This window comes from Emydura macquarii, unplaced genomic scaffold (genome assembly GCF_026122565.2).
Source record: "Emydura macquarii macquarii isolate MOO-44397 ecotype Brisbane River unplaced genomic scaffold, CSIRO-AGI_Emac_v2 contig_554, whole genome shotgun sequence".
NCBI lineage: Eukaryota > Metazoa > Chordata > Testudines > Chelidae > Emydura > Emydura macquarii.
In genome coordinates this window covers 12,446,676-12,459,560 of record NW_027130691.1, presented here as the reverse complement: position 1 = coordinate 12,459,560, position 12,885 = coordinate 12,446,676, and the positions used below count along the sequence as shown (strand labels likewise).

Genomic DNA, 12,885 nt, shown 5'->3' with positions numbered 1-12,885 from the left:
CGACAGAGAAGAGGGAACCTGCTGCAGGGTGTGCATTGCAAAGCTGCTTGCCTCCAGTCTCTAACCTACTGCATGAAAGAAATAGTGACTGGGACAATCGTTATCCCTTTTAAGAAGGAATCCCCTCCAGTGTGCTCGGTCCCCTGGCACAGGACAAGCTGGAAGTATCTGATAGCGGTGAGCCTGGGTGGGCTCTTAATTGTACTATCTCAAGCAGGCACAGCTAGTGGCAGAAATATCTGTTAATAGATTTGTAACAGTCACCAGCTGAAACTAATAGGAAGCTGGAAGTCCCGGATGATCTTATATTTAGTCTGTTTTAGTTTGTCTGAGGCTCCATGGAAAGATAAAGAGCCTTCTCGCAATAGAAATTAAGAGGTGGGGGGGGGGGGGATAAGGAAAAAAGCTTCACACGGTGTGTGGGCAGGAAGGCAATGCATGGAAATAGCATGGGGCTCATGGGCTGAAGTCAGAAGGATATGTACCCATGGGCCTGTGAAATTGGTGTGCAGTCCACCATAAAAAAATCTAGATCAGCAATCTGCAAGGGACAGAATAGAACGTCTGTTCCTGTCCAGGCACCGCTAGCATCACATTACTGCTTAGGCTTTTCTATACTACCATCATCCTTTTTTTTTCGGATGGAGCTTTATATAATAAGCACAGTACAGTGCAACCATGGAGTGCTAGGAAAATATGGCCAAGGACACCAGGACTTACAAAAAGCACCATGTCATCTTTATCTACGAAGATCAGATGGAAAATCAAATCAGTTCTTAAGGGCTCATGTGAAAGTCCCATGGAAGGGCAGGAATTCAATGAAAGGGAAGAGGACTGAAAAGTTAAACTAGTGTTTGTTAAACTAATCTTAAAGCAGGTTGGAAACTACTATGCATAAAAGGCCTGACTCTTGTTTCATGCAGAAGTCTCTTTGGCATCCACAGTATGGCGCCAACGTTAATTAGTCCCAATACAGAGTACAGCTGATATTTTACACTAGTGCTAATCTGGCATAAATCATCTGAGTAAACACAACTGAATTTGGCTCTCATACTGATGCTCCCCTACTACCATGTCACAAATGCCCATCGGATGCTTTCTTTAGTACAATGGCCACTGCTAACAGCAGAATAAGCAGTAATAACTTGTCATTAAAATCCTCTTGGTTTTTAAAGGAATCTCCCACTTAGTTCTGGGTGAGGAGTGCTTGGAGAACCCTTGAACTTTTAGCTGATTGGTTGGGAAACACAAAAATAGTTGGAGATTTGTTTAATAAATATGTGCCTCAGCTTCCAATAAATGTGTGTGCTTCTGCAGAGGCAGTGTAAATCATCACTGAAGGGTGATTACTTGGAAGGAAATCCATCACTAAGTTGAACACCTGCTCTAAGGCCAAGCATTTTGGATACTTCTTCCTCTGCAGTTGCCTTGAGCAAAAGATTTTATTGATGGAGGGGTTTGCTGCTGCGTTGGGTCTAACAAAGACGTTTATTTTAATTTCTGGCTGAATGGTGACGTGTCTGAGCTGCAGAACTTCAAAGAAGGATACAGATTTCTCTTTATTATTATCATATTCTTTCTTTCTTTCTAGACTGGGTTTTTATACTGCCAACTATCTCCCTGGCTGTGCAGTCACAGCTCGTATGAAAGTGTCAGAATCCTGACAAGGGCAGTCAGGACTGAGGGTCAGAGCAGGGTCAGACCTGAGGCCAAGAATAGTGGAAAAGTTCATAGTCAAGTTACATAGTTACAGCCTGGGGACAATCCCAAGTATCAGGGCCCAAGTCAGGTTTCAGGATCCAGGAGAGGAGGCGAGGTCTAAATTAAGCCACGGTCAAAATCAAGCGTTTAAGAGCAGGAAGCAGGAATGGTCGTGGCAGCTACTGGAGGTCCACATTATTGCCTGGACACATCCTGGAATGCCCCTATAGAGAGGGGAGAGCCAATGAGGCTGTTGCCTGTCAGACTCCTTGAGGTGGGACTTCCCATGGTCTGGATCTACCATGGGCCAGGGGTAGTGGAGCGGGAGCTGGTTACATCAATGTGGAAATGTTTGCTGCCTGGCACCTCTGCAGGCCCAAGTTTGAGATCTGCTGGGCCTTGCAGAAGGTCAATAGAAGTGGCAAACACATATCCAAGGGCAAACTGACTTTTCTTCTTCTCCCATAATCATGAGTAGGGTTGCCAGTTTTGGCTGGACATATTCCTGGAGGTTTCCTCACATGACATTACCTTTAATCAAAGATTAATCTTTAATTCCTGGAGACTCCAGGCCAATCCTGGAGGGTTGGCCAGCCCTATGCCACATGCCAAAATGATGACTCCTGTATAGCAGTGTTGGCAGTAAAAACCCATAACATGAGAGCCCTTGTTCCAAAGCCACATACATATTTTCGGAGCGTGTGTGTGGGAATAATCTCCAGCCTCAGTTGCTTTTGAAATGCAGGAGTGCTCCTTCCTTTAGTACTTTTAAACACACACACAAGAATGGTCATAAAGCATTTGGATTCCACTCTCATATTCTGAAGTAAAACAAATCATTTCAAGCGCTACTCAATGGACAAATACTTTCAGAAACTGGGTCTGAAAGGGCAGAATGGCTGACAGTAATATAGGACACTTTCAATTTAAAGTGAATTAGCCCCTGTAGAGCAATCCTGTAATTTGTAAAAGTTTCTTCAAAAGTGGGACCATCCTGGTTGCAAATTATTCAGTTGCATTCTAAAGCCCGGGGATGTTTTTGAGCAGTAACGTTTCACCCAGTGGCATGGCAATATTGGAAATAAATCTGAGCTGCAATGTTTGAGAGCATCTAGACTCTCCCCTTTCAAGGCAGTGTAGAAATACAGCAATTGCTATCTTGGATTGGACCAGCAGTCTGTAGCTCAGCATCGTGTCTCCAGCACTGACCAGTGACAGAGTTGGTCACATTTTTTTCCAAACTTTTTTTTTGGGGGGAGCGGGGGAGAACCGAAAAAATGGCTTTTGAACCAAAATGGACATTTTTAGCTTTGGTCAACATTGTCCAGTGTGTCAATGAAAAACAGAAAACAAAAATTAAAAAATTGGTCAAAATATTGTGGTTTTGTTCAAAAGTTTCGGCTTTCAAAAACTGAAATTTTTTAACAAAACCAAATGGTTTTTGAAAATCAAACATTTTTGTGTGGGGGAGGGGAGGTTAAACATTTACAATTTTTCTTTGGGAAATTTTGGAAAAAAAGAAAAAGAAATGTGTTTGAGATGTCCTGAAAAAAATAATAATTGATATTTTTTGACCAGCTCTAGCTAGTACCAGCTGCTTCAGAGGAAGGTAGGAGAAGCCCTGCATCAAGCAATTATAGGGAATCCTGTCCCCAGGGCTAGTTCCTTCCTAATCTTCCTAAACTAACCTATGCCACGAAGCCTGAGATTTTATATCTCTTTCAAGCTGCCCATTGTGTACTTTATTTTGATTACATGGAACTTCATTGATGCATAGAAACAAATTAAGGGTCAAAGACAGCACAACATTGCTTGAATTTCGCGTAGTAAATGGAAGAAAATCTGAATTCAGAAATCTCTTTGGTGGCTGCCAAATGATAGTTGGGTTAATTAACTACAGTGCAATGTACAGTAAATAGTTTCTTATATACCAGCATATCTCATGTACAGGTATTGTTTATAATAAGCACCATTAAGTTTTGCAGCATAAAGCACAAACACTATCACTCAGACTAATTTCATCCTGATGTGAGTGCTTGTTCTTCTTAATACTTAATATGACTGTTGCAAATAGCAACAGTTGCAAATAGCAAATTTATGTTGCAAATAGCAAATTTGATTGAGATAATTAGCAGCAGAAACATGAAGGTAACGCGACTATGGTAACATTTATATTGCTATCAATTTTGTTTATGGCAGCCTAAAGAGCAATATTCAAACGGGAAATTACCTGCACTTAGGAAATAAATTGACTGCCTCTTGGAGTTACTTGATCATGTCTTAAAACATCACAGCAGGTGATACTTCCCAAGGCCCAAATGCAGCCCTTGCCCCCGTGGATTAGCAGCTGTGCTAAGAAATTCATGGAGGAAAAGCAAGGAGGAAGCCACCTTTCCCAGCTTTTTTTGCTGCTTTGCAGAGGCTATAGCCTCCTTGCTCTGTCCATGGCAGAGTATCCGGGCTTTTATGCATCCCACCCTCAAACATTTCTTGAACTGTTCCCCCAGTGTATACCCCCAGCACAATGGAGGCCATCTGTCCCCAGGGAGGTGGCAGCAGGATTTACTACACAGGGACTGGCTTTTACTAACGGGTACAAAAGTACTAAGCCTGCTTTTAACTGACGCGCAAGCTTGCAATGGAGCGACTGAATGAGCAGGACAATCAATGAGCTAACTGTGAAATAAAATACATTTATTTATTATGGGCCACTGAGTACAGGGGGAGTGACTGACACTGGAGACATGCTGCCAGGAGGAGGAGGCGGCAAGGGTCCTAGAACTAGTCTGATGGACCCTGGCCTCTGGCAGACGATACGAAACATGCAGAATTGCGATGGCTGAGCCTCTTATCTCTTCTCCTGTGGAATAACGACACTCGCTCTCATCTTCATTGGATCCCCACAGAACAACCTGGTGGAAAGTCTGAGGTTCCCTTATTACAGATAGTACAGTGATGAGCCTGGTACAAGAACTTCTATAGAACTGAATAAAATACATAGCTGTTTCTCATGTGTGGGGCAATCAGAGGCATTGTTTCAAGAAGAAATGGTTGGCTAAATGCCTTAGTTTGTTCCCATCTCTCTTGTACCCTCCCTGTCCTGCCTTTTCCAACACTACTGCTGGACAGCTCTCAGCGCATGAACTATGATGGATTATTTCTGAATTCTTTCCTGTTGTTTTTGTCTGTTTTTCTCTTTAATCAGCTAAGAGTATTGTGCCACATCTGGACCACGTTAAATCACATTAAAAAAGAAGAGCTAGGTTGGGTCTTGTGTTCAATAGCCTTGAAGAAGATATTCCATTTGGCATTTCCCATTAAAAGAGTTAATGAGCAAAGAGCATGCCTAAGGCTCCTGTTGCTAAAAACGTCAGTTGATGCTGTGGGTTCTCATCACCTGTGAAAGGCAGGTCCTACATGAGTTTAAAATGGGCACCCAAAAATGGAGGTATCCAGAATTAGGGACCACTTTGGAAAGTGTGGACCTTGAACTCTCTACATCTCAGGTTCCCCATCTGTAAAATGGGGCTGTGGATGTTTACTCCCCTTAGTCAGGCATTTTGAGAGCTCTGTGTGAGAACTGCTGTGTAAGTGCTCAGTATCATCAGATGTGCAGTGTGTATGGAATATTCCTCATACTAAAGGACATTTCAAGGGGTGTAGTTGTCCAAAGAGAATTGACCAGAGAGTCTGAGTGACAGTAGCTCAGAACTATCTCGTCTGCTTCATACACTGAAATGTTCCACTTCCTGGCATTGTTGGTCACTGCTCACAAAGGATTCTTGTTACTCATCATCAGCAGATATCTTGTTCCTGCGTGGAGAGTGGCAAAAGTGGGGAAACAGGAATGAAATGTAAAGCAATCTAAGTGCTTGCAGATGGGTCAAGCATGCAAAGTTGAACTGTCTGTTAAGCAACAGAGAGTAGGTTTGACAGGGTGAGCATTCTGTACCCCGAGGCAATATTTTTTCTGGTCCTGTTTTATTCAAAGCTTGGTGTCCAGTGCCCCTGTGCATTTCATCTGGGGAGAATTCATTACCAGGAAATAACTATTTGGGCTGAATTTATAGATGAGCTAAACAGTTTCCCTTAATGCTGTGGTTTAGTACTTTTTAGTTTTTCCATTTTGCCTAAGCATCAGTGTTAGAGGGAAATAAATCTGTCCCTCAGATAATGTATTTACCCTTGGTACCAAAATAAATAAATAAAAATTACAAGGTCATTAACCATATCAAGAGAAAGAAAAATGTACAATATATTACGTGGCTGAATCCCAAGCTGGTTAGAAGAAATAGCAATATACTAAAGTGTATTGTGCATTTCTCCTTTTTTAATTTTTTTTATTTTGCACTTTCCTTTCACAGTGGAAGTTCTAGACATATGCCAGTGCAAATTTATGAGCAGCGTGTTTCTCAGTGTGTTTCATTTATCAAATGCAAATTTCTGTGGCCAGTGATTTACTAGTGAACAACTAGGAGGGCAATACATAAATATTATCTAACAAAGTATTTAAAAAAAAAAAAAAAGCAATGTAGGGGAAGAGGATTTTTTCTGCTTTTCTCCAAGTCATTTGTCTTTCTGCAAAGGCAGGCTATGTGTAGGGTGCAAATTCCCTTGTCTTTCCATGGAGTCCAACTCATGGAAAATGAGCTGTTGTTCTCAGCAATATGTGGCCTTGGGAAGCTATGGATTCTTGCTTATATTTTAAGGTATCTTTTGATTATGTAGGGCTGGCCTGAGACTTTAGGTGCAGGTTGAGATGCTTAAGCTGCACCAGCACAGGGATAAGGCTAGGAGGCCCTGAGACTAGAGAGACACCTCTGAGGCAGAGTTCCCTCTCTGCTTCTCTCTGGCTTTGTCAGGGGACAGAGGGAATTAACTGCTGGTTTATACTAGCAGCATATTATGATACTAGAAGTATTGCACTGTCCAGGGCATGGGAAGTTGGGGTCAGTGCCCTGTCAGTTCCCCACTCCTTCCTGCCCCACCTGCTCCTGGACAGAGTAAGTGGAGATGCAACACCTGCTACATGAATATAATGAAACCCAAGGTCAAGTAGAGGTGCAGGACCAGTTCCCTTGTGCAGGCTTAGAGTCCACAGCAGCTGGGTGGCGTAATTCCCGGCACAGGCAGACATACACGTGCTAGTTCTGCTTAAGCTAAAACCTAAAAGTGGTAGTGTGGCCATGACAGGCTTCCATACCCAGGGGGTTGGACAGGCTTGTACTCGAGCATTGCACAGGACCATCGGTGTTGAGGCTAGAACCTTCTTCCCAAGCAACCATCCTGGGCACTGTTCCGTTCCAGCCAAGTGAACCGGTGATTGTTCCTTATCAAATCAAGGCAGAGTCACACTTGATTATTAAGAGAGAGAATTGTCAAAGTGGAAACTGTTGCAGCTTACAGGGAGCAAATTGAAAAAGGAAGAACATCCTGACTTTCAAAATCAAAGCATGTGTTTGAATAATGGGAAATTAAATGTGCTGTCAGTTGTTTTCTGTTTACATTTCTCGTGCATGTAATTCCTTTCATTCTCCTTCCTGTCTAACCTAAGGGTAATCTTCAGGCTCTTACATATAGGCTACAGTGTTGAATGCCCCCATCTGATATATTCCATGCCCACTCCACAGGCATTGCATAGCTTCTTTCAGAATGGGCATACTTGAGCTTATAGAAATGAATTACTTTATATGGAAATTTGGTGCTGTGCAATATCTTACAATAAACAGTCACTTCAGCCTGTTTTACAAGAAAAGTTCTTATTTCATGGTTTGTTTTATCCTTCCACTCTCTCATAGGTCTGGCAATGTGGAGGAAGCATGGAAGTGTTACCTTGCTCTAGAGTTGCCCACATTGAACGCACAAAGAAACCTTACAACAATGACATTGATTACTATGCAAAGCGCAATGCCCTGCGGGCTGCTGAGGTCTGGATGGATGACTTCAAGTCACATGTTTACATGGCTTGGAACATCCCAATGACGGTAAGTGAAAAACGTGCTATAATCTCAGTAAATGGAGGCAGAGAACTAATGATATCTCGTCTAAGTTACCTCTGTCTGCACTGGGTGATACTACTAAATACATCGACTGTTGACAGAGGGTGGGAGGCAGAGCACTTTCATAGCAACAAATATTCAAAACAAAGAACTCTGCCATCTTAATTTGTTTTCCCAGATTAAGTTCAGGTGCACACTGATGAGCAGTGACCCAAATTTATGATCTAACCTTAACACAATGAACTGGGTTTATTTGATTCCTGAGAAGAAGTCATTAATTTATGTAGTCATGAGACACTCAAAAATTACACAGATAAGCACCCTAAAATAAATAATTTTGGTTCTCCACTCTGTTTACACCAGCTCATGCAGAAGTGATTCAGTGAAGCTTACCAGCATAAAACTAGTATAAAGGATGGGAGAATCAGGCCCAAACATTGTTCTTGCTTGGAAGTTTGGTGTTGGGTCTCCAGAGTGTAGACACATTCTGTCTCTAGTATCTAGCACAGGGGTAGGCAATAATTTTTGCAAAGGGGCCACTCCACGAATTCTGGTAAGTCTCGTGGGCCACATGACACTAGATCACCAGGCATCTTTTGGCCAGTCACTACCTGAACTTCCAGCTTCTAGTCACATGACCAGAAGCTGGAAGTTCAAGTAGTGACTGGCCAAAAGCTGCCTGATGCTCCAGCATAATGGTCCTACATGGTGAGCCGGCGGGCCGGACAGAAAAGTTAGATAGGCCGGATCCAGCCCTTGGGTTGTTTTTTTTGTCCACCCCGGATCTAACACAATAGGGTACTGATCTTGGTTGGGTCCTCTAAACACTAATGTAGTATAAATAAACTGGAAGTTAACTTATTATTTTTTAATTATCTCATAAATATATCACATAGCATGCGACAGTTGAGCACAGTTAGCCTGCAAGATGAGACCTTACAATGTTACTTGGAGATTGGTTTGTTTGTCCATCTATTGTATATTTTAATGGCATTCAGCCCAATTTATACTTGTGAAAGGAAATGAAAAGAGCACTTGAAAAGCAAAAACAAATCCTTTGTTGTTGGAAGATGGCATAATTGTCATGCTGTCTGGAATGGCTCACGACCTTGAGTGCCTACCTCAGGGCAGACTGTCAAAAGCAGGTCCGATACCTGGTGGTGTGTTCTATAATTAGATTTCACTAACCCAATTCCATATGTGAACTCCCAAAATATTCTAATAGTCTTATAATGGAGTTACAGACAGTCCCCTTAGACACTCCAGTCTATCTTGCCACCCAGGCAAGCTAGACTATATGATAAATCGTCACTTACACCAAAAATCACAACATTTTCAGGTTATACCCAGTCCCACGAGACCAGTCCCGTATCCAGTTTCATTTGCATCCTAGATCTCACACCAAAGACAACACAGATAGCCAATTCTATAGTAAACTAACTAAAGGTTCATTAGCTAAGAAAAAGAAAAGAGGGTTATCGGGAGGTTAAAGCAGGTGAGTCACCGTCTATAAATTCAAAAGGTAGCAGAGATGTAGCAATCTGCCAGTTTCCCAAAAGTCTTTTAGGGCTACCCAGAACAGCTCTGGGGATCTCTATCTTCCCATTCAGTTATTCTGCCCTGTTAGAATCCAAACAGTTCAGAGATAAAGATTTTTTTTCCTTGTGTCCATACTTATAGCTTCTTCTCACAGAAAAATAAGTTGACAGTTCAGCTACTCCTGTGGGCTCTTTCTTTGATGGTGGAGAGAGAGGCATGCATTCAGAGGCTTTGATCTCTGATCATCACACACAATGAACACTTACTTGCTTTGAAATGCACAGGAATTAGCATCTTCTTGCTATTGTCCTCACACAATTGCATTACACAAGGCTTCTTTCTGTTTGGTGAGTCACTTAGATATCCGGTATATACAATGTTACATTCAAACAGGATACAGATAAGTGAAAACAGTGCATGCAACATCCCATTAGTTTTCACAAGGTTTAAACACCAAACACATTCTAATACATTTCACCCCCAGTTTTCTCTATACTAATACACAAGTGAATTGGTTTGGCTTTCAGCTGCGACTTTGTCAGTTTTTAGTTGACACCTACAGCTTTGGCCAGAGCTGACACCGGCATTACAGAGGATATATTGCAAAGGCCCCATCTAAAATTCATTGAAGTCAGTGGAAAGACTCCCACTAACTACTATGGGTTTTGGATCAGGCCCTGAGGAAAAATATGCCAGCTGCCTGTGTATCCATAAACGTTTAAGGGCATGGAGCGCATTGAAGTTAAGTGGAGGGTAGGGCTGCGGGTCTTTTCACTGACTCCCAAGCCCTAAATCCCTGCAGCAAAGGATGCCTTCAGAAAACCCTTGAGGGTCTCTGGAAGTGAAGAATCCTGTGCTCTTGCAGATCAAACCAGTGGTATTCCACATACTTGCCATCGTATATAAAACTAGAGGAGCAATGCTCCATTTTGCTGCATGCTGTGTCTTGTGAGACACCCAGGGATGCATCAGGCATTGACTTGTTTCACTGATTTAGTTGTTAGTGGTTCATGTGTTGCATTCTGTGCAATGTTGTGAGCTAGGTCGTGATAGAAGCCATGTCTCTGCTGGATTCAGAAGGTGGCATTTGCTTGTCTAGAATTCTTTCCGTTCCCCTGCATTAACTCTTGTGTCACACAAGAAATTGGATGGTGGGGGAATGACCAAAAAAAAAAAAATCTGCATCAAGAAGCATTTTCTTTTAAACCCACTGGTGGCTGTGTTTGCATCCCTTTGAAAGGGCTCTTTGACGTCTGATGGGAAGAGAAAAAATAAACTCTGGTAAATTTGTTTGCTTGATGGTTTCCACAAATGAATGTTGAGAGTAAAGAAAGACATTCAAATAAACATTTATGCCAAAACATTATTTTCTTAAATTTCTCTGAGATTACCTTTTGATGCAGTTTTCTGCACTGAAACTATAAAACAGTGCTTTGAAAAAAACAGGCTCATCTATATTGGAAGACATAAAACCAGCAAGAAGCATGGTACATTAAAACTTACTTTCCATAAAAGAAAATGATTGATAAAATGTACATCATAAAAATAATCCCATTAGTTCTTGAAAAGGAAGTTAGGATGCTGCTGTTTCACAGCTCTGTTGCACTGGGACATTCAAACTGTGTACTCTCATTAGCTATAGGAATAGATCGGATGGGTTTTAGAAGGGTAAGAACCTCCCTGCTCAATCAACAAGAATGATCTATCCTGTTCATCTCCGTATTAAGCATTGAGTGTGTTGCACCAACACCACCAGCCAATTGTCCACGTACTATGACCATAGCTTACATAGAACAGGCACAACAGTATAAGTCAGTGGTTCTCAAAATGGGGAGCATGGGACAGTTAGGGCCTAAAGCGTGGGGAGCACCCCCCAACAATCATGCCCTCCCCCTTCCCTTGAACCCCCCATCAGGGAAAAAACAGAACCTACAGTGCAGGCCCCCCTTTCAGAAGGGGGAAAGGAGGGCGTGATTCAGAGGAAGGGGGCACAATTGTTAGACAAAAGTCCACAGGAGGGCTCCATTTAAAAAGTTTGAGAACCACAGGTATAGGTAGCTGAAAAACATGTCTGCTTGTCATATTAAGCTTTGTTTTCAATTGAAATGAGATTGTGAATGAGATGATGGGTTGCCTAACTGTAGAAGAATAGTGAGTGTTCTTTGCCAGTACAGTAGATAGTAGTGTTGCTAATGCCTACTACATCAGTCTACAGCACCCCATTGTAATTCACACTATCCTTTCTGTACTTGGTTGCTATTTCAAGCCACTGAGAGTCTATGAATGGTTTGCATTCTGGCTAGAGGATGGTTCATTGACACAAAAGCAAATCAGCTTCTATGAACCAGCAAACTTCTTTTAACAAGTCAAGAAAACATTATTTCAATGCACCAAAGATTTGGTTATACCCTTTCTTGTAATCCTTTCCCTGACATCTTTAGTGATCCAGGAATCCTATGTCTAGCAATTAACCTTCTTCATACTGAATGATGTGCAATATCAGCTACATCTGAAAAATACTCTCCTTCAGTGTAACCTGAAATAATACACAATTTGACTTCACGTTCTTTTGAATGGATGCCACATAGAGAACTTTGACAAAATATGCAGCAGCAAGCAGCAGTACGCACAGCAAACTCTTTATGTGACAAATAGCAAAGGCTGTTCATTACTAAAGTTGTTTTCTCTCCAGAAAACTGCATGTCTGGTGGGGATACTAATATAAACCTCAAGCCAAAATATGCTGCTGAATCGTAACCCAGTATTCAAAACTGTCTGTAAAGCATATCGAGATCTTGCTGGAGGAAATACATAAAGTGCTTACAATTAGAACAGTGCAAAACTCCTCAGCTCTAGTTCACTGCGGGTTCATACAAACATTGGGACAGGTCCTTGTAAACAGTCTAGCTCTGTTAAAGTCCTATTAGCTGTCAATAGAGCTTTGCCGATTTACTCTAGCTGAAGATCTGGCTCTGTTTTTGGGGCGTGGGAGTTGATGCTTCAACCTGAATATTGTGTAAATGTTGTGTTCAAATGCATGCAAAATCTCAACGCCAAGTTCCATCACAGGGGCTGAGTTTCATCATGGGTTGCATCAAAACTCCACAAACCAGCTCTGAGTCATATAATACTGGAGCAAGGTCTGCGCAAACGTTTTGTGAAATGTAATGAGCCTTTTAACAGGCCTGATCTGAGTTTTGAGGCACTTAATCCTGATCCCATTTACACTGATGTAACTCTATAGAAATCACAGAAGGTATAAAACTGGTGTAACTTAGGGTATGTCGACATTGCACTGTAAGCAGAGGAGTTGAACTTAGACTCAAGCCTAACACCCCTTCCTTGCATACACAAATTACACTAATTAAGGACTCGGACCCCAGGACTCAGAACCCCATGAGACTAGAGGGCCCAAGCCTGGGACTTAGGGTTCAAGCGCTCTTGCTTTGCTTTACAGTGTAGATGAAGCACCCCCCCAGACTCAAGCTTTGGAACTTTGCCAAAAGTATTCCACAATCCCACGGGCTGACTTTCTTTGTCCTCTCAACAGTCCGGTTGGGTGGACGGTCAAGTTTTCCCACACTGCACCACAAACGAAGGGCTAGAGCAGCCACCTTTTGGGACTGTGGTTGGATTCGGGCCCGCA

The 12,885-nt window shown here is 42.2% G+C and overlaps 1 protein-coding gene across 6 annotated transcripts in view; it reads left to right on the top strand.

Moving 5' to 3' along the window:
• Positions 1-12,885, top strand: part of GALNT9 (polypeptide N-acetylgalactosaminyltransferase 9) — a 283,879-nt gene that overhangs the window by 252,632 nt on the left and 18,362 nt on the right. For all 6 annotated transcript variants that reach the window (XM_067539375.1, XM_067539374.1, XM_067539376.1 and 3 more), the window contains one exon: positions 7,500-7,685. In XM_067539375.1, the coding sequence (XP_067395476.1) occupies positions 7,500-7,685 (186 nt within the window). The remainder of the gene's footprint in view (positions 1-7,499; positions 7,686-12,885) is intronic.